Source organism: Dermacentor variabilis, chromosome 4 (genome assembly GCF_050947875.1).
Source record: "Dermacentor variabilis isolate Ectoservices chromosome 4, ASM5094787v1, whole genome shotgun sequence".
Taxonomy (NCBI): domain Eukaryota; kingdom Metazoa; phylum Arthropoda; class Arachnida; order Ixodida; family Ixodidae; genus Dermacentor; species Dermacentor variabilis.
Genome location: NC_134571.1, coordinates 211,698,399 through 211,722,395, shown reverse-complemented (window position 1 = coordinate 211,722,395; position 23,997 = coordinate 211,698,399). Strand labels below are relative to the sequence as shown.

The 23,997-nt window shown below is 45.0% G+C and overlaps 1 protein-coding gene across 6 annotated transcripts in view; it reads left to right on the top strand.

Moving 5' to 3' along the window:
• bbc (choline/ethanolaminephosphotransferase 1 bbc) overlaps window positions 1-22,487 on the top strand; it is an 87,354-nt gene extending 64,867 nt beyond the window's left edge. For 4 of the 6 annotated variants that reach the window (XM_075690895.1, XM_075690889.1, XM_075690888.1 and 1 more), the window contains one exon: window positions 15,329-22,487. In XM_075690895.1, coding sequence (XP_075547010.1) covers window positions 15,329-15,423 — 95 coding nt within the window. In that variant the 3' untranslated portion in view covers window positions 15,424-22,487. Of the gene's footprint in view, window positions 1-11,116; window positions 11,953-15,328 lie in introns of those variants that run through there. The other 2 variants (XM_075690892.1, XM_075690893.1) reach the window with 1 other exon arrangement.
• The last annotated feature ends 1,510 nt before the right edge of the window (window positions 22,488-23,997 follow it).

Sequence of the window (23,997 nt, the reverse complement as noted above, 5' to 3'; positions counted from 1 at the left end):
GGAGACGATGCACCGCCGTGTTTGCGCAACGAAAAGTGGAAACACTACGTGTTGGCATCTACGTAATGTGAAGTGTTGCACAAACCGTTGCAGCGCAAGACGCTGATGCACGCCGCCCTCATGGGCGCCGAGCCACCCAAGATGCACATTGCCATTTTCACAGCTTCAGCAAGCTTTCGTTTGCATTCCTCGAAGTCGGCCTGGGTCACCAGCCTTTTCAAAGTGGGGCACTTTGGCGGGAAGTTTTCACGTGCCTACTCGGCGCAAATGGCACAAGACGCTGATTTGCGTAGCTCCCAAGTGACTTCTGTCATTCAATCGCATGTTGTCACTTTCCTTTGTGAAACCAAAACAAAATCGAGCTTGTGGGCAACACTGGAATATGATGCCACCTGACTGCAACACGATTGACGTTGAGTTCGTGCCACCTGCAGCATGGAACAGCAGCGCCGCGTTTGAGTTTGACCCTTTGAGGGTTGAATTATTTTGAAAAAAACTTTCACAGGTGGTCAAATTACTTTATTGCGGATCTTGAATGTACAAAATGTATAAAGTCGGGAATAAATAGTAAAAAAAAATTAGGAGCAGTATTTTGGTGTCGGCATCGCTCAGAACTACAAAATTTTCAATAGTATTTCAGAGTGTGGTACCCCTTGAAACACTGTTCTACGCACAGCACCTTATCGCAGTCTGCACACCTAAAATGCATGTCTGTTCTCCTCTTGGAGCGACGAGTTGTGTTGGCGCACACATGACATCTTCTCTGCGTGCGGCTGCCTTGGGCAGAGGTCCAAGGCACCCTCTTGCGAAAGCGCGTTGCCGCAGAGACCGAGAATACCTCGCGAGCAGTGGTGATAAACAAGCTAAGAGCAGCGCCAATCAAGATAGAAATCAACTTCCGCCGCCCCTGCAAGAACATGCAGACAAAGAGAAAAATCACGTTTCGCACGCCTCTGTTATGATCAGGCAGCGGAACCGAAACCGCGAAAGCGCGTTACCGCTGAGAGCGAGAATAGCTCGCAAGCGGAGGTGATAAACAAGTTAAGAGCAGCGCCAATCAAGATAGAAATCAACTTCCACCACCCCTGCAAGAGAGTGCCGACAAAGAAAAAACTGACGTTTTGCGCGCCTCTGTTGCGATCATGCGGCGGAACCAAAACCGCAAAAGGGGTGTTGTTGCAGTCTGCGCGACGCGCTGAAGCTAGAAATCAGTTCTGTTTATGTCCCCAAGAAGGTAGCACAAATTTCAAACATTTCTTGCAAGTCCTAAGAGGTGGTAGCACCTCCCAGTGAGCACGCGTCGTCATTTTGGCGTGAAATTTCAAACGGAGAATCGAAACCGTACCTGTACGGCAAAGACCTTGCGGGACAGAAAATCGCCGCCATACATGTACGGCAAAAACCTTCAAAGGGTTAAAAGTGTGCAGTACGCTTCCGACGGCACCACGCCCCACATGCTGTGGAACAGATAGGTGAAGATGCTTATCGCAACAGCACCTGTGGTGATAGCTGTGAATGCAGCGTGCAGCTGGAGGAAATTTGCTGGCACCAAAATGGGAAACTGAAGGCATGCTGGCATTTTCGCGCGAGACAGACAGGCGAGTATGATGGGAGAGGCTGCTGTGGCGACAGATGGCTACTATTCTCGACTGCGCACACCTCGTGCCTTTTCTCGCTTGCACGGGATCTAGCGACGGGAAAACATATTATGCGATCCTAGTCTGGCGATGTACTGAACGTTGGGGATTGCATTTTCTGAGAACTTATAAACCGGTAGAAAACAAGTCTGTATTAGGCCACTTTTTGTGTTCTCAATTGCAAACGTTGGTGCCGGGAGAAACATAAGTCACAGGATCGTATCAACGAGGTTCTGCTGTATTTGCCATTACACTCGTGTCAAAGCTGTGTCTTTTTATAATCCTTGTTATCAACATGCCAATGATGATTATAAACAAATTGCACTTTTAAGTAAGGCGGTTGCATGTGCCATAACATTCCAGCATATGGTACTCAAAAGGGCCCTGAACCAGTTTTTTTATCAAAGTGAAGAAAGGCATTTGAAGCGAAAACAGGCTATTTCAGAAGTACATTACAGCAAAAAGTACTTCAATGCGTTCAGCAGAAGCGAAGTTATTTGGCAATCAACCATGGCCTCCGCTGTGCTCCTGTTCCGTCTCCAATGCCTTGCACTGCGAAGGCTACGGCACAGTGGAGCGTGCCAACAGTGCTCCGTTTTCTAAATGTCATTGTGGCATGCAGCTGAAATTTCATTTTGGATGTTAACGTAGACGCCACGACTTCCACCTTTGGTGCCTATGACATACTCAATGTAAGCCAAATGCGGATGTCTTCACCGAGCTGCAGTGCGCTTAGCAAGTGGACTCATGTCTGTGGCCATGGTATCTATGCTGTGTAGCTGACCGCAGCTTGATGTCGGCTATCGGCCAATAGCAGCTGTCTAAAGGAATGACAAAATAAAGCATCCAGAAGAGAGTGAGGACAGGGCCTTTGGTTAACAAGAGAGTGTTTGAGAGAAAAGTGACCTCGCGATCTGCTTGCGATCTCCACGCACCACGTACAACAGAAAAACTTGGCTGAGATGTTTACAGCAGCGTATGCTACCCGCAGACTATGTTACTTCACCAAGCCCGAGGGGTGGTTCAGGGTCCTTTCAAATTTTTGTGTCTTTACCATTGTTAGATATTCCAGCTCCTTGATATCTGTAATACATCCATAGTTATATATTCTGAGACTATATAGCAAAATTTATCAGACATCACTGTGTTTTTCCTCCACCTATGTACCACCAATATTCACAACATCTCTTTGAATGTCTATTGCCATTATATGCTTACCCATTCATTCTTGCCTTTCAATCCCAAGGCTTCATGGAGGCTGACCACATATTTATCCTTGTTTAGATTTATATTATGACATTCCAACAAGATGTGTATAGTTGTCCCTGCAGTATTTTTACATGCTACACACAGATCATCTTGTCGGGTAAATCTACTTTTACAGCTTTGCACTCTGAGACAGCCTGCCCTAGCCCCTCAAGTTATATCATAGGACCATTCCTTTCAATCTTTCTTCCCAGTTTTCTAGCTCTATATTGTTGTATTTTCTGTCTCTTCTAGGTAAGTTTTATTTAGGATATACTGCGGTCAAAAAACCATGCAGGTGGGGTTGCATAGATACAAAAGTGTGCTCTTCATTGTTGCACTCCACCTGTCTAGCTTTAAGCTTTATTCTATTTTCTTTCGTTGTTGTTTGACTCCCTGCACCATGACCTGCACACTCGGTGGCCTGTATTCATTGAGAAACATGCCTGAAAGTTATGTTTACTAGATTGCAAATATTTTACGAGGTGCTTTATTGGTTTTCCATAACCCAAGCTTTGCCAATCAGTTGTAGTCAGCAACCGATCTTTCAGACACCGAATATTCGGAAAATTGGTTTGAATATCGCCTGCTTATTGAAATAAAATACAAAGCAGTGTTCGCAGTGATTGCGACTGTCAGAGCCAGCGTCGTCACCATTGTCACCTATGGATGGTGACAGAACAAGTTATCACGCAGGGATAGCAAGGACAATGTGCCACTTCTAGGAATTGATTACAAAAGCTCATTCAAAATATAGTTATTGTACATACCAATAAGTTGGTGGCAGCAAAAGTTTCAGCCATTTTTGGCGTTACTGAGAATTGCATGCCTCACGGGACTGACTAGCAAAGTAATTAGTCTAGGCCACGGTGTAAGAAGTAGCTTAGGTGAGAAGACGCCGTCACAGGGCGCGCCGCGGTAAAGTTCTGCTTCTAGGGAGCGCCGATAGATGGCGCGAGAAACTGACGCCCTTTTGGCTTTGCTTTTCGCACGCCCTGTCACTGTGCCCCGCTCATGATGTTAGAAGCACTTTGCTCAAGGCATTGAAACTTTCCGTTTCAACGCAGTGCTTTCAACGACTTTCGAACAGTTTGTACTTACTGTGAGACCTGGGCATTTGAACAATGCTAATAATGAGTTGCACGGTGCCGACAAAGTCTCACACCCAAATTGAAATCCATGTGCAGTATGAAACAAACCAGGCGGAGGAATGGGTACCAGCGTGTTGTCGTTCTGCTGGAGATTGCATATAACTTACTTTTTCTTAATAATGCAAGTCGATGCCTCAGCAATACGATGGCATCAACGTGATCCCGCAAATTGCACTTCACATGCAGTATGAAACAAATCAGGCAGAAGAATGATTGCCGGCTTGTGGTTCAGTTTTGGTGGAGGCTGCATATAAATATATATTGCCTGAATGACAAAAGGCCTGAGCAATATGGTGGTATTTACATGGTGTTATAGGACTTTAAAACAGCTACTTGTGCGATCGCGCGGGAAATCGCAATTGCGAGGTGATACGCGATTGCGACAGCCCGTGCAATCGCATATTTTTAATGACGCATGTAATATTTTAATCAACTTTATTTCGCATCACTTGCTCAAAAGCCTCAGTCGTATCTGTTTGCTCTTCTATGCATATTTAGCATAAGATCACATCAACACGTGTTTTTTCTTCACAGTTATTGATTGAATTTTAGAAGCTTAAGTAAAAAAGCAATAACAGAAGTCCCAATATGTTCGATGAAAGCACACGGAATGCATAAAAGCAAGAAAGTTCATGCTCAGTTCATTGAAGAGGTCGTGTTCACACAAGCTTTGACATTTCGCGCAAGTCATGGCTCTTTTTTGCACCAGGCTTGTTCTTCAATTGCCTGCAGTACTGATGCATGCGTAGGCATATATAGTAATGCAGCAACTTCGCCAGCATTTCTTCTTTGTGCGTACTGCAAGGAAACGTGAAGTGGAAATTGTCTAGCACGGCGTCAGTAGTTTTGTCGTATGTATCCCTGTGACCTGCATACTTAGCGAGCTTTTCTTCAGTGTATTTGAAGAAGTCAAAGAGGTGCATATTTGGATGCCTGAGCCAGCCCCTGGTTTTGCAGTTCACGAGATTGGCTTCGGACACATTTGCGAGACCTTTTTTTCCCTCAAGAGCATCCTTGCAAATGGAGCAGGTTGTTCCATTGTGAATTTTTCTTGACATGAACCCTGTAACATAATAGACAATGCAGTCTACTACAGCTGCATCTGCGTCAGGCTCGTCTAAATCGAAAACGTCGTCACACTCCCAGCTTCCTTCATTGATGAGCCCTTCAAGCCTTTGCTTCAATTCATGCAACTTTCCTGCACGTTGCGTTGTTGACCCCTTATATATCTCTCTGATATCAGCCAAAGTCACAACGGCGGCTTGGCTTTTATCAGGCACCGTACAATTCCCAAACTTTGGCGGTTTTACCAAAGAACACTAGCTCAGCATGCGGTACAGCTGTAGGAATGTGGGGAACGTTGGGTGCTCATTCTGACCACCAGCTTGCCGGATTATGCCAAAGAAACGCTCCAGCGGGTCTTGATTCATCTTCGCTGTCAATACGTACTTGAAGCCGCAGTCCTTCGGCAGGTAAATTGACAGTTCGCGCACAGATTTCAGTGTCACGCGTAGGCCCTTCGGCGGTTGACTGCGTCAAAAAAAGGTCCTTGTGGATTTCACCGCTCACGACCTGTTGCTCCCACGAGTCCAGCCATTCGGATGCAGATTCTAGAACACATAAATCCTTGCATTCCAGTTGTAAGCCTTCTGCGGGGAACCGCCGGTTTAAAGCGTCAAACAGATCATTAAAAAAGAGCGTGAACTCGACCGTCGGCTCAACATTAGTTAAACGAGGCACGCCTCTCTTTGCGTAGAAAAGAATTCCTTTAGCCACGGAGTTGCTAAATATCTGAGTGGCAACCTTTACCCGCATCCTCAGCATCTTGGAGGAGTTTACATGATTGTATGTTATTTTGGGGCACACCTTTAGCTCTGCTTTGTTCATGCCGTCCGCAACGAACAGGGCATCGTAATAGGATCACCTTATCAGTTTTCCGTCTTCTTTCAGAGCTTTTTTTATCCAGGAGCCTGTTTATGACGCACTTGAAGAGATGGAGTGTCGGACAGTACATACACTTTTCTAGAGCTGTCCAATGGGTGCTCAAAGGAATTACGGACTTCACCCAGTGCACCAGTGATGCCTAGATGCTTCCACATCGTGCGGTTGGTGGATGCACCATCACACACTACGCCGTCGACGAACACTCCGGCTTTTTCCAGGTGTACGATGCACTGGATCAGGAGTTGAGAAAGCAGCGTCCCCTTAGTTGGTCGTTTAGATGCAAACACGGCTACTGGCTGTAAGTAGGCTTCACCTAACGGAGCAAAAGCGAAGACGAGGCCATGATCTGCCATTTCATTACTTTGATTATTTTGCTCTCTGGGATCAACAAGGCCGGTGTATGTCATTGTCTGCGAGTTGACAGCCATTTCTCTCCTTACTTGAATTTCGTCCAGGATCAGGATTCCCCTCCGCTGGAATGTGGTCTTTGCGGCAACCTTTATCTTGAGGGCTTTGAAGAAGTTTTCATCAAATCCACACTTCTGACCAACCATGCTTATATATTTTCTCACTGTGGTGACGCACGGCAAAGGCAATGTGTCGTTATTTCTCAAAAAAGAGTACGTGGCCGGGCTTCGTATGTGCAGCAAAAGGCACAACAGAGTCCAGTCGTCTGTATACCATCTGCTTGTTTTTGATGCGCACCTAGCCGCTGCTATACACTCTTGTATCAAAAGGTGGCGGTATATCAAGTCCCATCAGCTTCTCACTGAGTTCTTGCTCCTGCAAATCTGTTAGCTGCTGCATCGCCGCTTGCAACTGGCCCAATAGCAGCTTGTTGCGCTTTGCCAGTCGTGCTCTTGACCGCTGAAATGGGGACCTTGCATGTCGCAAAGCAGAAAGCTTCTGTTGCTGGGCAGGCGCCACCGACAATCTGAAACGCTTGAAAGGTATTTCCTGCTTGGCTCGCGCAGCTCGGCGATCAGCGTGAATCCTGTGTCAGCAAGGCCAGAACACAGACGACAGATTGCACCTTGAGGACTTACCAAGAGGCATTTGTTGTGTCTCCAGGTCTTTTGAGAGTCCATATTCAGGGTATACATCAGGGAAGTCCTTTAAACTTGGCCCACCGCTGCACACGTCTATGCTGTCTGTAACTTTCAACATGGATTCAACTTCAAGGCTTGACGTGGCGAAGGGACTTACCCCCACTGCAGTAGTCTATCAACTTGTCTAAGATGTAGACTTGGACTGTCATGTCACTTTTGATATGGAGTGCCTTCCTGTTAAACAGTACCGACGATCCATCGCTTGTCCTATGCGCCACCGCAGCGTCAATAAACACGACGTCCCTCACTCCTGCTACGTCGATGAGATGTGCTGCTCATGAAGGCTGTGGTAGGCTAATGCAAGATACTGCACTGAAAAGCCGTTTTCACTGGACTTTGCGTCCCAAATGGTATAGTCGGAAGACGTTTCCATGGTGTCTGCTGGAGAAACATCTATGCTGCTCGCTGACGTCGGCACGCTGTTGTTGTCGCTGCTCGGGTTGCTCACTGAAGCAGCCGTGGGAAGCCCTGGCCGTCTCACTTGCTTTCGAGGGCTTTTAATTTTCCTGGAGAGGTAGCTTGGTGCACCTTCGAAAATTCGAAAGACGGCACAGCGTCTTTTGAAAGGCCCGCTCTTCTTGTTCCAGACATCAGGATATGACCGTCAATTTCCGCAGACCATGTCTTCAGGATAAAATGAGATGTAACATGTTTTTCACGAACTCGATCTGTCCTTTGGAGCACGCGGTCTTTGCGAGGTATAGCTCGTCTCCACGCTTCAAGTCTTGTTTCTTCGTTTGGCGACTTGAAAAGCGAGCACTTTTGTTTGCAAGACTTGTAACCACTGTTGCAAAATGGTACGAAACACTTTCCCATTATGCAGACTCATGGAACAGTTCGAAGGATGAGACGTACCTGACAGGCAAGTGAAAAATGCGTTGACAAAACACGGTGCGCAGAAAACACGTGGCGACAACACAGCGGCAATCGGTCAGTGATCTCGGCGCGCGCAAAGTCGACGCAGCGGGCGCTAGTTTCCAGCGCCCTCTCTTGACACGATAGAAAGAACTCCAAGCCTTCCCTCCGCTTAGCGCGCAGCCCGCGCCGCTGAGTCACCTAAGCTACTTCTTACACCGTGGTCTAGGCATGGGACACCATTGTGTTTGTGATTGTTGCTGAGTCATTTGATAAATGCAGAGTATGAAACATGCAATTAACCTTACATAAGACATGTGCGCCGGAGACAACAATAAAGTACTGTCCGAAAGTGAGCAATAGTAAAGAAAGTGTAATTCGTGATCTGAAGGGTAGCTCTAGAGCTACCCTACAAATAAACCAACTCACTCAATGTAGTGTTCTTGTTAAAGATATTGTTAATAAATTTCTGTTCTGAGAAAGTAGACTTTCCTGGTTTAATCTTTTCTCAATTGGCAGATTTGGAGGTGCGCTACATTTTTCTTGTTCAGTCAGGTATGGATTGGATGTCTACATTGTTTAGGAGCTGTTATGTCATTTTTACAGTATTTTTCTACTTTTACCCCATGAAAAATAGTTAATTAAAATTAGGCAAGTTGTTGTGGAGTGACCATATTTTAGCTAGTAATTCACTTGTAAGTGGAGTGATCGTGTGTTTCTTCTTTCCACTTCTATTCCTTCCTTTTTTTTGCGCTGCCAAGTAAATGAGGGCAAGTACTGCCAACTGAAGCAGGGCTGTATTTTAGCTTTCTTTTTTTTTTATTTCACATCAGGGTTTAATGAGTCAACTGTACGTAGTCATGTTCCCGTTTTGTAATGTTACACCTATAATTTTTTCTGTCACTCAGTGTTCGGTCATCACTTCTCAGTCTTGTTTGTTAACCTTCAAGTTCATGCCCCACATGTTAGTTCCACTAGAATGCAATGACTGTACCTTTTTCTTTTCGAGGATATTGATGAGCTACCACTCGCGACTTGCTATTCCAAGTGCCTGCAATATTTTTATTAATCTAGATATTTTCCTGTTATCAGTCAGGCACCCTGCGATTACTTGCCCAAGAACAAACATACCCTGGAAGGGTTTCAAGGCACTATAAATACTGAACTCTTGTTTTCTCACCAGTCAATTTAACATTGGCTTTCCGCACCTCTATTCTAAAACTAACGCTCAGGCTTTGCCAATTCACATCACAATTGCGGTGTCTTAGATGTCAAGCAGAACACAAGGGAAAAGGGCAGACAATCATACTAGTACTTGCAACAGACTTTTATTGTGATAGCAATTAATGGACACCCCAGGCGCTTTTCTGCCGCCACTGTGATGTTTCGTATAAAGTCCAAGGGTGACAATGTTGTTGCCGTATGCTGTATGTACGAGTGCAAGCATGCGAGGGTGAGTCGTCGATGGTGGCTCAATCACGCACATGCAAAAGAGGAAAGCGGAGAGGAAGTGTGCCGTCTTCGTCCCATGCAAGGCACCGTGGGGGTTCAACTCTGGTGGTGGCTGCATATGGCGCAGCCGCACGGGCCCTATCTTGAAAGTAATCTGCGATGGGGACAGAGTGCACCGAGCGTGTTCTCACCACTTAGTTCATGTTGCAGCAAGAGGCAGCACGAAGGTCAGTTCGCTCACTGATGCTGCCCTGCGTCCTCACTCCAGCGTTTCGACAGCATGTTTCCGGGGTCATTGAGTGAGACGTGTTTGTTTGCTTGTGTGCGCATGACCAATCCTTGATAAATTAGTTAGTAAGCAAATGCTTACAAGTTTATACAGCCGATAAAGCTGCTATCCTTACATCGTATAGCTGTCCGCTAATTTGCTATCGCAATTGATGCTTCACCTTTCGGGTGAAACTGCAACTTTTATTCAAGCCACACAAATAACTCCAAAAGACCCTTTCTCAACTCATATATGCACAGAAAACCACACAAAGAATTACCAATGTGTGGACAGCACAGTCATTAGTTTTTGAAGATGTGGCGCTCTTTTATAGCCTCTTGCATAACTTTACTGCTGTGCCGGAAAACAATGGCTGCATTGCTAAACAATGCCAAATACCCCCAGCTGACACAGTGACCAGCCAAGGGCTTCTAGATTTCCCGCTGACATCTGTTTGCTTGACGCCACACTGAAGGATGAGCAATGACTGGAAGAAAGAGTCTCTTTCCACTGCTGTGCATGTACCATCGGTTTACTCAATCTGAAAACACCGTGCCAATGCTGTGAACCATTGACTTTCTTCTTTAAGTTTGTGCACAGCATTGCATTTCTACCCACTCTTCTCCCTTCTTTTCCTCTAACCCCTTAGTGCGGTAGTATGTTGAAAATAAATGTACACTGTGTGCAGAATTGCATGTTTTTGGAGTGTGGCTTTAAAGTTGTAAGTAAAAGCTTCGAGGTCTTAAGGCTGGTTGGTTTCACATGGTTGTGTAAGTTTTCTATTAAACAAATGAAGGATGTGTTGTTCTCATCAATTGTCCATAACATGTTAAATAATATCAAGTGTCATAGGAATAGGAGCGCCAGGTCTGAAAAACTTCATGGCCAAACTGCTGGCTTACGTACACTCAAATTTTGCATTGAGGTGGCTTTTCATGGTACATGCAGTTTAATGCTGCATTTTTAATGTATTACATTTATCAAGAAAAAATTAACATGCGTAATGTATTAAATCTTGCTGCAACAAAATAGTGGTGCCATCTGTTGGGGTAAAACATGTGCCATGTTTTGTTATTGTGGCGATAGGTCGTACCACTTCGCTCTTTCAGCAAAGTCTGCAATTTTTTTTCTGTTCTGTCACTGCAGACTTTGTGCGCCTCCGATTCCTTTTGTCTGATACAGGCAAGTAATGCATTCACATGTGGCAATGTGACATCAAACTGCGTGCTCCATGAAAGAACATTGGAGCATGAAAGTCGAGCGCCAGCAAGAGAAGAGTCTCATGTAGACCTAGCATTTATGCAACGTTTGGTGACTTTATAACTTCCAGTTGTTTGTGTCCTAAGGGGTCAATCAGAGTTGACCATCATTGGCTGGACCTGCTGACGGATGGCACGCTGTATCCATTCTCCCCGTCTTTCTCTCTCTCTCCTCTCTCTGCCTTTCACCCTGTAGATCTTCGGCGGCCTGCGATGCACCTTCAGCCACACCGCCTGCGCTCCTGACAAGGAACGGAGCCGCTGCGACACGCATTGCATGTGCCGCCCCTCTAGAGACCTAGGCCTCCAACGACACCCGCCGACGCGATCCTGCCAATCGCAGCCGAGCTGGTTACGGCATCGGGACGGCAACGCTTTGCAAAAGAACACCAGGGACTCGTTTCGTGTGCCCGTCGGCTCGGCTGTGCAGTGGCTGGCCAAAACAAGCGGTACACTCGAGGGGCACAGAAACTTTGCCAAAGAGGTTGTCGCTGCACCGGCATAGGGACTGCCCATCTGTTGCAGATGCGCGGCATGACAAGAGCTTAGAGAGATTACACGACATCTAGAGAGTTGCGGTTTTGTGTGTGTTCGGCGCCGAAGAAGATCTTTTAAGTTGTTTTTTATTGGACTGATATTGATATGCTTCATCGAGGCAGTAGAGAGGTGCACTTGCATGCAGAACTCGTTGGTTGCTTCGGTAAAGCGACGCGAAAGTACGTTGCGAAGGCGTGCATGTTGTGTGCGTGTGTAGGGCTCCTCCTCGGAGGGCCACGGTTGTGTGCTGCTGCAGTCGCTGTGTGTTGCAGCTGGCCACTCCTTTAGGTTAGAATGACACCCGAGTCATTGTGCCGTATTCCCTTTTTTCCCTTGCGCTCTCTTCATTTCTATTTTTTTCTAGTGTTTTTCATTGCATTGTCACCGGGAAAAATTACTGTGAAATCCCATACGACGGCTTGCTTGGCATTAGTGTTCTATTACAAAAACTTTTTTCAAAAGATTCGTTTTCTGCATAAAAAGTTTCTCACTGTCTGCATTGTAGCCTTACTCTGTGCAATTCACTTCTAACTGCTGCTCAAAACTTGATTTCAATTAGTCCCTTCTTTTTGACTGGTAGTTTTTGTTCGCTCTGCTCTGCTGTGGTTCACCCATTTTGCTTTTCAAACTGCCCCGTTTGCAATGTGCAAGCGTCAACTTCACCCAAAGACATTTGTGCCACGTGTTCACCGTTCACTGCTTTGCTGTTAGCCGGTGAGATGCAGTGATATCGTTACGTGAAGCCATGTTGCTCTTTCCCCAACCAGGGAGGTCGGGGTGGTAGAGATTTTGTAGATGAATAAAAATGCCTACAGTTGTTGCGCCATGACTTGTGTTGCTCTCGTGTCAACGCTGCTGCTCTGGTCTCCAGTTTTGATGCATCCCAATAGTTAACTGTGTGTGTTACGTGTTTGGTTTTTCTATGCATGCATGTATAGAGTAATTGCCCAAGTACGATGAAACAGTGTGACATTTCAATGCTGTAGATGCTTTAGTAGTAAACAACTGAATTTTTAATTAGCTGCTGTGTTTTGCTGATGGTTCTGTTCATTTGTAGCACTCCATCTTGTGGGACTGCGTACAGCATCGCTTGGCATCATGTTCTTCAAACTGCAGCGTCATTGCTTTCTTACCCTTACTTCTGTCTCTTTACAGATTGTTTGTATTGATTTCTGGACAAGACACGTTGCCTTGTCTGGGTTGGGTTTACTGTACAGACTGATAAGAATTTTGAGCGAAAGCCTGCTTCTTAACTCTGTTGTAAAGTCTCTTCAAAAGTGTGTGTGTACATGGAGGCATTGTGACATTCGTAAAGGCTATAGCTATCTTTGCCATTAGGCTTAACACCATAAATCAACATACAATCCTTACAAAGAGGCATGTTACCAATCGCATGTTTCTATCATTGATGTGCCAAGGGGTAGCTTTTCTTTATTGCAGAGTAATTGTTTGTAAGGCACACATTGCAGTTTAGGAACCACATAAGAAGACCATCTTTATCTATATGTACAACACTTTTCGTCCACGTTTCTTTTTTGTACAGCACTGCTGTGTGTGACTGTGTAAAGCACACTGCATATTTTATCTGCAGTGTGTGTCTAGTCCTGGTGTCATAAGTGTGCTCCCATGCCTTGAAGTGTGACAGAATGAATTTCATGATAACCAAGAGAGTATGGCAATCCTGTAGGTTGACACCCGTCACGCATGCATCTCGGTGTACTCTTGCACACAAACACTTCATGGGATTTTCTTGTGCTTGGTGCCATATTCTAAGCAATGGAAGCCATTAGAATGCCTGGCAGGACTAACGTGCTTTGGTTTATCCTTCTTGCCGCCCCCCGGTGATGGTGATGACAAAGGATTGATAGTATGCACATTCCCTTCTAACGTAAATAGTAATGGCAAGTGTCACCAAGCTCATTCTTTCTTGCTTTTCTGCCGAGTCTTGTCTCTGCCTTTGAAGGGCCCCTCACGGGGTTTGGCCATTTTAAACAATAAGTGTAGTGTATACATTGTGTGCTCACAATTGTCTGCCAATTATTACACCACCGCATGTTATGAAAACAGCTGAAATTTGAAACCAAACTATGCGTGCCCTCTTCGAGGGAGCCCCACTCACACGTGTGCCTACATGATTCATATTGCTGAAATGTCGCTCACCGTGACATGCGACTTTAAGGATGATTTGAGGCTACAGCAGTTATTTGTTCGATCCGTTGCTTCACTAGACGATTTCAAGTTTAGAGAAACAGTAAAACCTACATACTGGATGCCTGCGGGTCTTTGTTTTACTCTGTGCCATAGAAAGAGGGATGTACTTCTGCTTCGTCTGCTTGTTCTCACATTGTACAGTCATGCACGCAAAAGAAGGAAACAAACTTGTGTGCACTGAGGAATTCATTTCAATGTAGTGCAGAAGCAGCTAGACAATGGCTGTGTTCCAATACTCGCCATAGACGGCTAAGTAGATGGCTAAGTGGGCAGCAGCCATCTTCAGTCTCGTTCCAGATCTCACGAAGACGTCAAAGTAGACAGCTTTGCAAAGACATCATTAAAGTCGAAAACAATGCAGGCTAATTTCCTGTCCAAACAAGATGGCGGCTGAGCAGGGCACTTGGAAAGCTGACAGGAAAGTTGCCTGCACACAAAAAAACTTAGACACATGATCCTATGCCTTTAGTGCAAGCTACATTGTGTTTTTTATAGGTTTGCAAGCACAAAGACTTAAAAACAGAAATAATGTGTGCTTTTCTCAACTTGTTGCTGTGAGGTGGCGTCACGTCGCAGACGAGTCTTCTGTAAGTCTTCCAGACGGCTAGAAACCCGTTCCATTACATGGCCTCAAAGCTGTCTCCTTAGCTGTCTACATAGACTGTCTCTGATGCTGGTCAGAATCGTAACAGACTTAGTAATGCAGGTGTTCTTATGCACAGTGCAAAACAAGACAAACTCAACAGCTCGTGTGCGAGATGGTCGCCGGAAGTGCTCTGCACAGCAAAAACTTAAAAAGGACCTGACGCATTCCTCCAGCTCTGGTATGGGAGAACTTGGGGAAGGAATTTTGCTTGCAGAAGCTAAGTGGGACAAGTGGAGAGGTGTCTACGGTGGCAGTCTAGCTCACCTCCTAAAATCATGGGTTTGCAACACAACTATTTGTACCCCTTGTATTAATGAACCAATTTGAAAAATTCTTGCTGTAAGTGGAATGTTCCCTAGAGAGCATGTAACAACTTCCAGTGTATGACCAAAATTCGCTATGAGGCCTCCTGAGAGGGGCCCTTTAAAATTCATGGTTCGTGGTGAACTATAAACTATTCTATAGTTATCTCGTATCAAAGATCAGAAATACAAGTGCACTGTGTTTGACCTGCTGAAGAGTAGACTAAGTTGAAAAAATAAAATGCAGTTTTGACAGCTGTGGTGTAGATTTCCCAGCATATTGAGTCTTAGGGTCAAAGCATGGAGGCAGATTAATGGCTCTGCAGCTTGTCTGTGAAATGCTGGAGGTGCCCCAGGAGACACAATTACTATGAATTGGGCACCATGTTCTGTTGAGATGTCCCAAGAGTGCCTGCTTTGGCAGAGTTCCCACTTGTGTGTAAATGCAGTTATAAAAAACAACTGAAGGCCTTGAAGGCTGCACTTAGTTCGAGGCAGTGTGTGGGAAGGTGGCAGCGTCGGCCTTTTAATCTACGTAAGCACAAGAGCGCCATTCACTTTGGGGCATGCATTGCCCGTGCAAACTTTTGCTTGTTTGATTCTCAGTCCTTTTGTACTCGGAAGACCGATGTTTCACGTATGCTGCATCAGTGTGTGTGTGATGTGCTTGTGCAGCCGCTGACGCTCGGAAGGGCTCCTCCTCTCATTCCAGATGCAGAGGAGGCCTGCTCCCTGCTAACGCCCGAGGAGCCTCCACCGTACCACGAGTCACTAATGGAGCTGGACTGCGACACAGTCCATGCCTGAGCCAGCGAGGAGGAGTACTCCTCCCACAGGACTGAATGACGAGCAGAGGGCAGCCAAAAACAGACATCTGCATCACAAACATGTGCACTACGTATGCTGTCTCTCCTTTCTCCCTCTCCAAGCAGATGACGACTGGCCAGTGCTGTCTGTGGGTGTGCGTGCATGTGTGCCCGTTGTCAGTTTTCACCCACTGTCTGACATGCCTTGACAAGATTGTGCACTACAACATCCTACACAAGATGTTGACTGACATTAGTGTACATGCGCACTGATAACAGCTCTGTCACTGTCACTTCGGTTACCCCAAATGACAGACAAGAAAACATGTGCTTACAGGAAAGCTCATATGTGTTGTGTAAGGTGCACTTATCAAATGTAAGAAAGCATTTAACATACTTTGGATTGCCAGGCATAGGTAGTCTACAAATCGGGATTGCACTGGCTAAGAGGTCTTTCGGCCAGTGTGTGACTGCAGAGGCAGGGTTAGCGCTCGACTGTTCACTCAAGTGTTTTAGGGGGCCAGGTCTCTGGGCGAATGCTTACCTCTTTGTGAAGCCATATGAGAGCAGCTGTGCTGCCGTGCTTTAGAAGAGCTTGAAGGCACATGTACTTTTAAAGCTTCCTTGTCTGTGCACTGTGTACGGAACACACCTGGTGATAGGGCTTTGTTATGCTTGAAAAGCTGCCATCCCATTTCCACAAATGCAAGACACTGAAGAAAAGAGTGGCTGCAGTACAAGCCGCACCAGTCGAAGATGTTGGCTGTGACGGACAGGTATGAAAAGCAGTTGGCAGGAAGTCGATCATTCCCATTCTTGTCTTTACACTTCCGAGTAAGTGACTCCAACAGAGGCATTCTTTCTTTTTTCTGATGCAGAATACTTTTCGGCAGCATTTTAAGTGCAGTGTAATCAAGGCTTATGTTCTTGTGCAGATGCTGCTATAGCCTTGTGGCAGCCAAAGACTGCTTGTGCAACAAAAGACAGATTGTGTAACAAAAGGCAGTAGTGTATGTGTACTTGATGCTTGTGAGACCCTGTATTCTTGGTAAATATGGTTTCTGAACCTTGTGGGAACTCTTGCCAATCCATCAGCAAACAATGTACTTTCTTCGGTGAGTGGCAGCAACAGCACAAAGGAAGAAGAGGCAGAAGACCGGGGCTGATGTTGCCCAAAAGAGCTGATGTTAAGACCCGAGACCTCGCAACCTTGAGACTGGCATGATGCCTGTCAAGGCATCATGCCAGTCTGAGCATTTTTGTTGCTCTGCATGCATGTTGGAGAACAAATGCGATATGCAGCCTACTGAACTCTTCCTGGCTGCACCCTGCAAAGTCAGTGCACCAATTGGAGCGTTGCACAAAGACCGCGTGGTCTTTGTGCGACAGTCTGGAGCAGCAACTAGGCTATTGGAGTTTTCCTAGGTTTGTTTAAGATTCTTTTCACCAAGCTGGGTCATATGGTCCAAAAAGCAGCCGTGTACTAAAGAGAGACCTCCCACTAAGCCATAGGTGTAGTGGTGCCAGTGTCTCTCATTAGTGTAGCGCAATTCTGTTGCAGTAGCAATTATATGGACACCCCAAGCAATTTCTTGCCATCATCATAGCATTGGACTCCACGTATATTTATGTGTATGTGTGCTATATGCTTATGCATGCCGTATATGCGGGTTAGATTGCTACACTATTCAATCACTAAAGTTGGTGATACCAGTTATTCCAAAGAATTTTGACAATGGCAGATTGCAAAAAAATTTCATGATGCATAACATTCACAGCACATGCCTTTTTATTTTGAATCTTCTTGGACTATTAGATATTAAAGGTTCAAAACAACATCGGTGCTCGAACCTGAAAGTGGTGCAATTTTACTGGTGCGGCTCTTTACGGGCAATGTAGTGGTACCTGTGGATGTCGTTACAGGCCCTGCAGGGCGTCTTTAAGGGTGCCAGAAATTTGGCACATTCATGTGCATGAATTCACATTCACACATATAGTTACAACACCATCCGAGAAATTCAAGCGCACTGATAAACCTTGCTATCGTAGTCGGTGCTTCACTCTTCAGTCTAAACATGCAATTTTTGTCAACCATTGCCCCAGTAACTACTAGAACTTGGTGGTCTTGTCTTTTTTTTTGGCTCAGCACCGAGTCCTGAAAAACTTATTTCCGATTCAGTTTTGCTGTGGCTGCGTTTTGACAGATAGTGGCATGGCACTGTGTGGAGTGAACGCTCTTGCATTAAACATGGCCTTGGTTCATGCAGTGAGATATTTCTGCACATTGTGAAGAAATTGAATGTCTACCATAGATCGCAATGTTGCATTTTTTGTAGTTAGATGTTCCCTGGGTGCCCTATATGAAGCAGGCTGGATGAGCACTCGTTGCTCAGGTTACATTGAGCCTGGCTTGCAAACGTGCATTTTTGTCTTTTCTTTAAGACCATGTTTGAATTGGTTTGCAAGATGGCACATCGTCGCTCCCACATACAACAACTCTGGCAACCATTAATCTGCTATGGTATTTCGGGGAGCTGGTTAGTTCACTGCACCATGACGAGGAACTTTAGAGAAGAGAAAAAAAGTAACGGACAACATACTAGACGGGACAACCGTGGTTCCAAGTTTGCAGTGGTGCTCGTCACATGCACTATGTCCTTGTCTTTGTTGTGCATATGCTATGGGAATTCTGGGCAGTACATATTGTGGTAGCTCAGGGACTAAGGAATTGCTGCTTAGCACTCCATTCCCAGTCACCCACCAATAATGTGGGTGACAGGCATCCAGATACACTAAGATTTTGATGCACAGTAAGTACTTACATCCTGTGGTTAAGGTCTCCAGTACCTTATACCTTTCATGCCTGGAGTATAGCTTTGAAACAAAACCTAATGAACAATGAGCCATGATGAGCACCTGTCATCTCTGATATTGCTGTTTCCGTGTTCTGATTGGCCTCCTTGTTTCTTGCATCATTCTTGCTTTACAAATAAAATGTCGAAATGCAATGTATCGCCTAGTATATGCTGCTTTCAATCAAAATTGCGCAGTGCTTGGGTGTTGATAGATTTGGGTAATACTTAGTAAGTGCGGTTTCACAATTTTTTCATGCATTTCATCATTGACTGCATGTGCCAACATGGTACTAGCCTATCTGCTTATGCAGCTGTGCTTGTGTGCAGGACAGCAAATCACACGTATGGCATTACGTTTAAGTTACGGGTACTGTAAGCAATTCCAAACATAAATTTATTGTTGCTGTGTAATAACTACGGTGCAATCCACTTATAATAGTATCTCCAGGTTAAATTGTTTGTGCTTATAACGGCACCTAGACACGCTGACCTTAAATCTGCAACTGGGGAATGTTTATTATGCATGTTACTATTATGTGTAATAGTAACATTTCTTACATGCCCTGTTTGTTTGGTGCAACATCGAGACAATCAATTCCTGGGTCGGGGCATGGTTACCTGCATTTCGTAGTGTTGATGAGACCACAAAATAAAAGAAAATGAACTAGGAAAGAAATAACTTTTGTTTTTAGCAATCAAATAACAGCTTTGTTAGTTGGTGTGATAGTTACCAAAGCACTAGACTAAGTGTGAAATAGGCTTGGCTCTTGTCTGCTCGGTGAGGCTCAGCACTCATCTGGCATGTGCGGCATGTATATTCTGATTATGGTCCTGCAATGAATTTGTCCTCCTAATCGTAGCAGAGGGTGTAGGGTGACTCTCACTGTATGTCACAGCCAGATTCAGCATAATTTGCCTAGTGTCATTTTGCTATTTCATTTGACACAGAGTCTATGTGGAAAGTAGTTTTATTTCTTTGTATTATCGCATCTGCAATGATGCTCCCATGAGTTAATCGGCTATTTTGCACAATCAGCTCTTCGATTCTTATAAGCTGTATACTGTCATGTATGATACTATATAAATAAGTTGCAGGGCGCAGAACAACGTACATACATATTAACACTTGGTTGACATAATCGTGTTTGAGGGTATGAGTTCACCTTATTTTCCACTTTATTCCCCTGATGTCCGAGATAGTGGTTGTGGGCTAACCAGGGGGCCGTGTGCTTGCTTGGGGGGAGTGCAGTACCACTGCCAGAAAGAGATGCCTGTTCAGGCCTGTGCACAGGCCCTTTGTGATCACATGCCGAGACCCTCCTGACGTGCTTAAATAAGAAAGTGACACTAAGGGCCCTACAGCGCTGCACTGCAAATCTGGGCCTCTAGCAGTGTTTCAAACGCTACCACACAGTGCTGAAGTACTCCTGAGAGTCTCGGGAATAAGTACATTTGCTGAAATAAATCGGTATATGTCTGTTTACTTGAATGCTTTTTCGGATGATGTGGCTTCTACATCAAATGCGCATGCCAGCAAAGGGTTGAAAAATTTGGCACTGTTCATCTTGTGACCTCGCAAAAGCTGTGCCCTACACTATTGCCACTGGTGTTGGCCCATGTGAAATGTGTCAGTGGGTCCAGACAAATGGACTGTGGCTTAAACGTTGAGATACTTTCTGTCACCTTAGTCAAGCAGCACTTGCCACTGTGGCCGAGCACAGAATACCGATTTGGTTTCATTCCTGGCTATGGCAGCTGCATTACGAGAGGAGATTAATGAATGTCTGTGCACCGAGAAAGGGCCGCACCTCCCCAGGCGGTCGAATGTGTTGCACAAGGCCTCCCCACCATCAAGTTGGCAGTACACTGTGCATCCTCGGTCTTTGTAGTTGCACCGTCACCGAGGGGAAATGAGCGTCCGAGCATTCAAGAATGTTGTAAGCATGCCCGTAAGTTGACCCAAAGTAGTTTGTTAGAAAGAAGGCAAAGCACATGATAAAAGTGTACTGCATCTGAATGCCTTGCAAAACTAGGACTCTGCAGTGGTACTTGAAATAACCGCCTTTCCTGCTGTCCACATTCAGAGTGATGTAGCAGACTCGGTGGTGGGTGACAGATCCTTTTCAGAATTGTGCAGCAGCTTTCCTGCGAGGCAGTTTGCTCATCTAATGGTGGGATGCTCGCTTTTGCACACTGCATATAGTCTGAATCGCACTTGCCTAAAGTAATCAGTTGGCCGCAGTCTTCCAGAAAAAAAAAGAAGTGCAGGCTGCCATCGCAGACCATGCATGGTCGTGCTGCATGTTGGGTCCATGGGCTATAGAAGAAACATTTGTGGAAACTAGCACTTATGGACGCTGGCACAGTTTGCAGCCAGTCATTCGACCACTCTTCACAAGTGATCCCGACTGTACAAGCACAGTTTGGTCGTATTGTGACATGTGAATGTGGGCCTTGTGAAGAAACCGTGCGCGACAAGTGCCAGTGTGTGCAGCTAGCGCTCCTTCATTTGAACAACAGCCACCATTGGTCAAGCACATGTAAAGTGCAGAGAAGCGCATTTGCAAATTGGGGAAACAGTCTAGTATTGCTACTCTTCTAATCACTCTTGATGCTTTGGGTATCATTTGTCTAGCGTGAATTGTACTGTATCAGTTTGCAGACACTTGGTCCCAAGCATTTCCACTTCTTGCATAGCTGCCAGTGCTTGACACTTGTTTACTTCCAAGTACCATTTGTTTACGTGCAGAACTTTTGAATCAATTCTGTAGACTCGACAATAGGAAGTAATGTGTTGGCTTTAAATCTAAACTCCCGCCATAACTACTACTCTGGCATATGTACTAGCGCCATCGTTAGGCTGAGCATATTTTTGCCACTGAAGCAGACATGCTCTTCAGGTTATGACAAAGCAACAAGAATCTGGGTGCCAATGACAGGCATGTGGCATCAGCGCTGTACAAAAAAAAAAATTGAGAATGTCGGTCAAAAGTTTACTTACATTGGCCACTACCTGTTACTGTTTAGTGTAATGGCCTTGTGAGGGTTGCTCTCTTCAGTTTATCATCTTTGTGCCTTACTCACTGAGAAATTTTTAAAATTCTTGTTGGCTAAAACAATTTTCTGACTTTTCTAAAAAAAAAAAATTTGGATCAGGTAGCATGGCTGCACAGCTAAGCTCATTTTAACAATGTATGCAACAAAGTAAATTTCAAGATTCTTATAATGAAAAGATGTGAGGAGGTATTTCACTGTAAATTTTGTGCAAAGCACAAAGCAGTAGTCCACAATAATAGTTTGTGTAGTACAAAACTCACTTTTCTGTACGCAGTTATATTACATGCTTTTAATGTGACAGACCTTGCAGTTAATGTAATTTTAATTTGGGCATTTGGACAGGCACAGTGTGATATTACATGCACCACTCTTATTAAAATTCATATCATTAACCTTTTGTTTGTGATACTAGTTCCATTGCGGAAAGTTGTGCTGCCAGTAGAGCGAGAAATCTCTTGAGCCAAATATAGTTATGTGCTGGATTAACGTACCAAGAACATTAAATCATGTAAAATGACATTCCTTAGACAAAGTGGACACCAGGGTACCATAAATTGTGCAATGCCAAAAAAAGATAGTTTAGTGCCAGAATACAGATTTACATTAAGAAGTAATTTCCAATTAACGAGAGCGGAAGGGTGGGAGTGACCAAGAGGCCCAATTTTTGAATTGCGACCATATGAAGCCAAGGAAAGCACAGGGAAGTTGTGTAGTTTTGATTGAAGTGTAGCAATGATAATGGGCAATGAAATTTGACGAAAAAATAACTTGCCGCCAGTGGGAACCAAGCCCACAACCTTCGCATTACGTGTGCAATGCGCTACCAAGTGTGCTACGACAGTGGCTGTTTCAATGTCCACATTCTCGGGTATCTATGTGGGCATCTATGGACGTGAACGCCCTTTCCGACTGATGGAGCACCCAGTGGCTGAAATGTTGCTGTAGTGGAAGTGTCAGCACTTTTTTTTTTCTTTTGTGCACAATTATTTCTATGTCCTCTTCCTGGGCTGTGCAACATGTTTGGAGTCTCTTGTGTTTCAATTGTGTAGTATGATCGGCTCTGTCACCTTGTCTGCTGTGCTGGCAAATTCACGAAGCCAATGGCACTTGTGCTTTTTATAACAAGAAATAAAGTGCTGACAGTTTTGGTGACTGTGTCAACCACTCATTGGGTCCGAAGGTACGCTGTACAAGTGTTACTGGATTTTGTATTGAACAGATGAGCAAGAGGACAATGGAAACGCAAGCAGCTGGCCTCAGTCAAAACGTAATGGACTACTCGGTCATTGTTCAAGATGCTACGGAAAAACTTGCCCCCTTTCTCGCTCATGCCTGGTGTGGTCCATTGCCCATGGCACCACATTGCAGAAGTGCGGGAGCTCGCCAGCAAGATTGGCACCCACCGATCAAGTGACCCTTTGCTGAATTGTCTAGCCAAGGCCGTGGCCTACAAGGTTGAAGGTGTTAGTGCCATCGCAGAGCCCATGCAATGTGTGGACTCCCGTTTGTCTGCCATCCAGAGGTGTGCGTGACAGTTTGCCAAGAAAGAACAACGGGATATTGGAAGGTGTGATGCATGCCTGACGGGAAATTTATTTGCATCACATTACGACTGTCACGTAGTGTAAAAACAAATTGACATTATGAAGTCACTCGCATTGTTGGCATACTGTCGGGACGTAATACACAATTCATGCCAATTCTAACGTGAGCGTCTTCCTGCCAGTAATGTTTTTTTGCAGTTAGATGTCGTGTAGCAACGGTGCAAAACCTGACAGTGCCAAAACTGCAAATTTGCATGCTGAACTCTGTCAGACGAACTTGTGGCGAGAAGTGCAAGCACACACTCTAAGTACACCAACAGCAGTGAACATCTCTCGACAACATACATGAATTCTCTGATACAATCGCAACAAATTGATAACAGTGACAATCCGATGAAAAATAGTAATTGTCAAAAAATAATAGTAATGTACGGGTGAGAATGTAAAGCTTGCAGGCCACTCGGTGGAGCTAGAGCTGCTTGTTTAACTTAGATAAAAAATTTGGTGCTGCAGTTCAGCTACTCTGGCAGTGTTAAACAGATTTTTAAGGAATTGGCACAACCTTGCTGAGAGTGCATTGCAGCATTTTTTTGGTGAGGCTCGGTTCTTCGTGCGCGTGCCTCGCAACCTTTGCTTAGAGCAGATATTTTTATGTAATTCACTTTGTCGCACGACATCCTGTGAAATAACAATTGCGACACTTTCAGAGAATTGTGCAACAAAACGTAGACATCTGGCTGGGCATTGCAGAGCTCACCATGGGTAAATTTGACATTTTCTTTATCCTAAAAGTATTCAAATAGTGACAGCAGCTACATGAAAAATTACCATTGGGTTAACAACAAAAAATTGGCATGTGAAGCCAGGAGGGTTACATTTACATAAATCACTGCACTGACTATCATTCCCACGCTGGTACCACAAGCAGTCACTGGCACCAGACTCTTTTCTAGCAATGACAGTATGAAACTGCAGTGAAGTATTAGAGCTGTTTCAAGATCATGTGGTGGCAAATCTGCAAAGTGCCTATTGCTCCTGAGTGTTCAAGGGCAACCAGGACTTATTTCCAATGAAATGGGCGTTCACGCAGATTTTTATGCACGTTACCCCTAAAGGCCC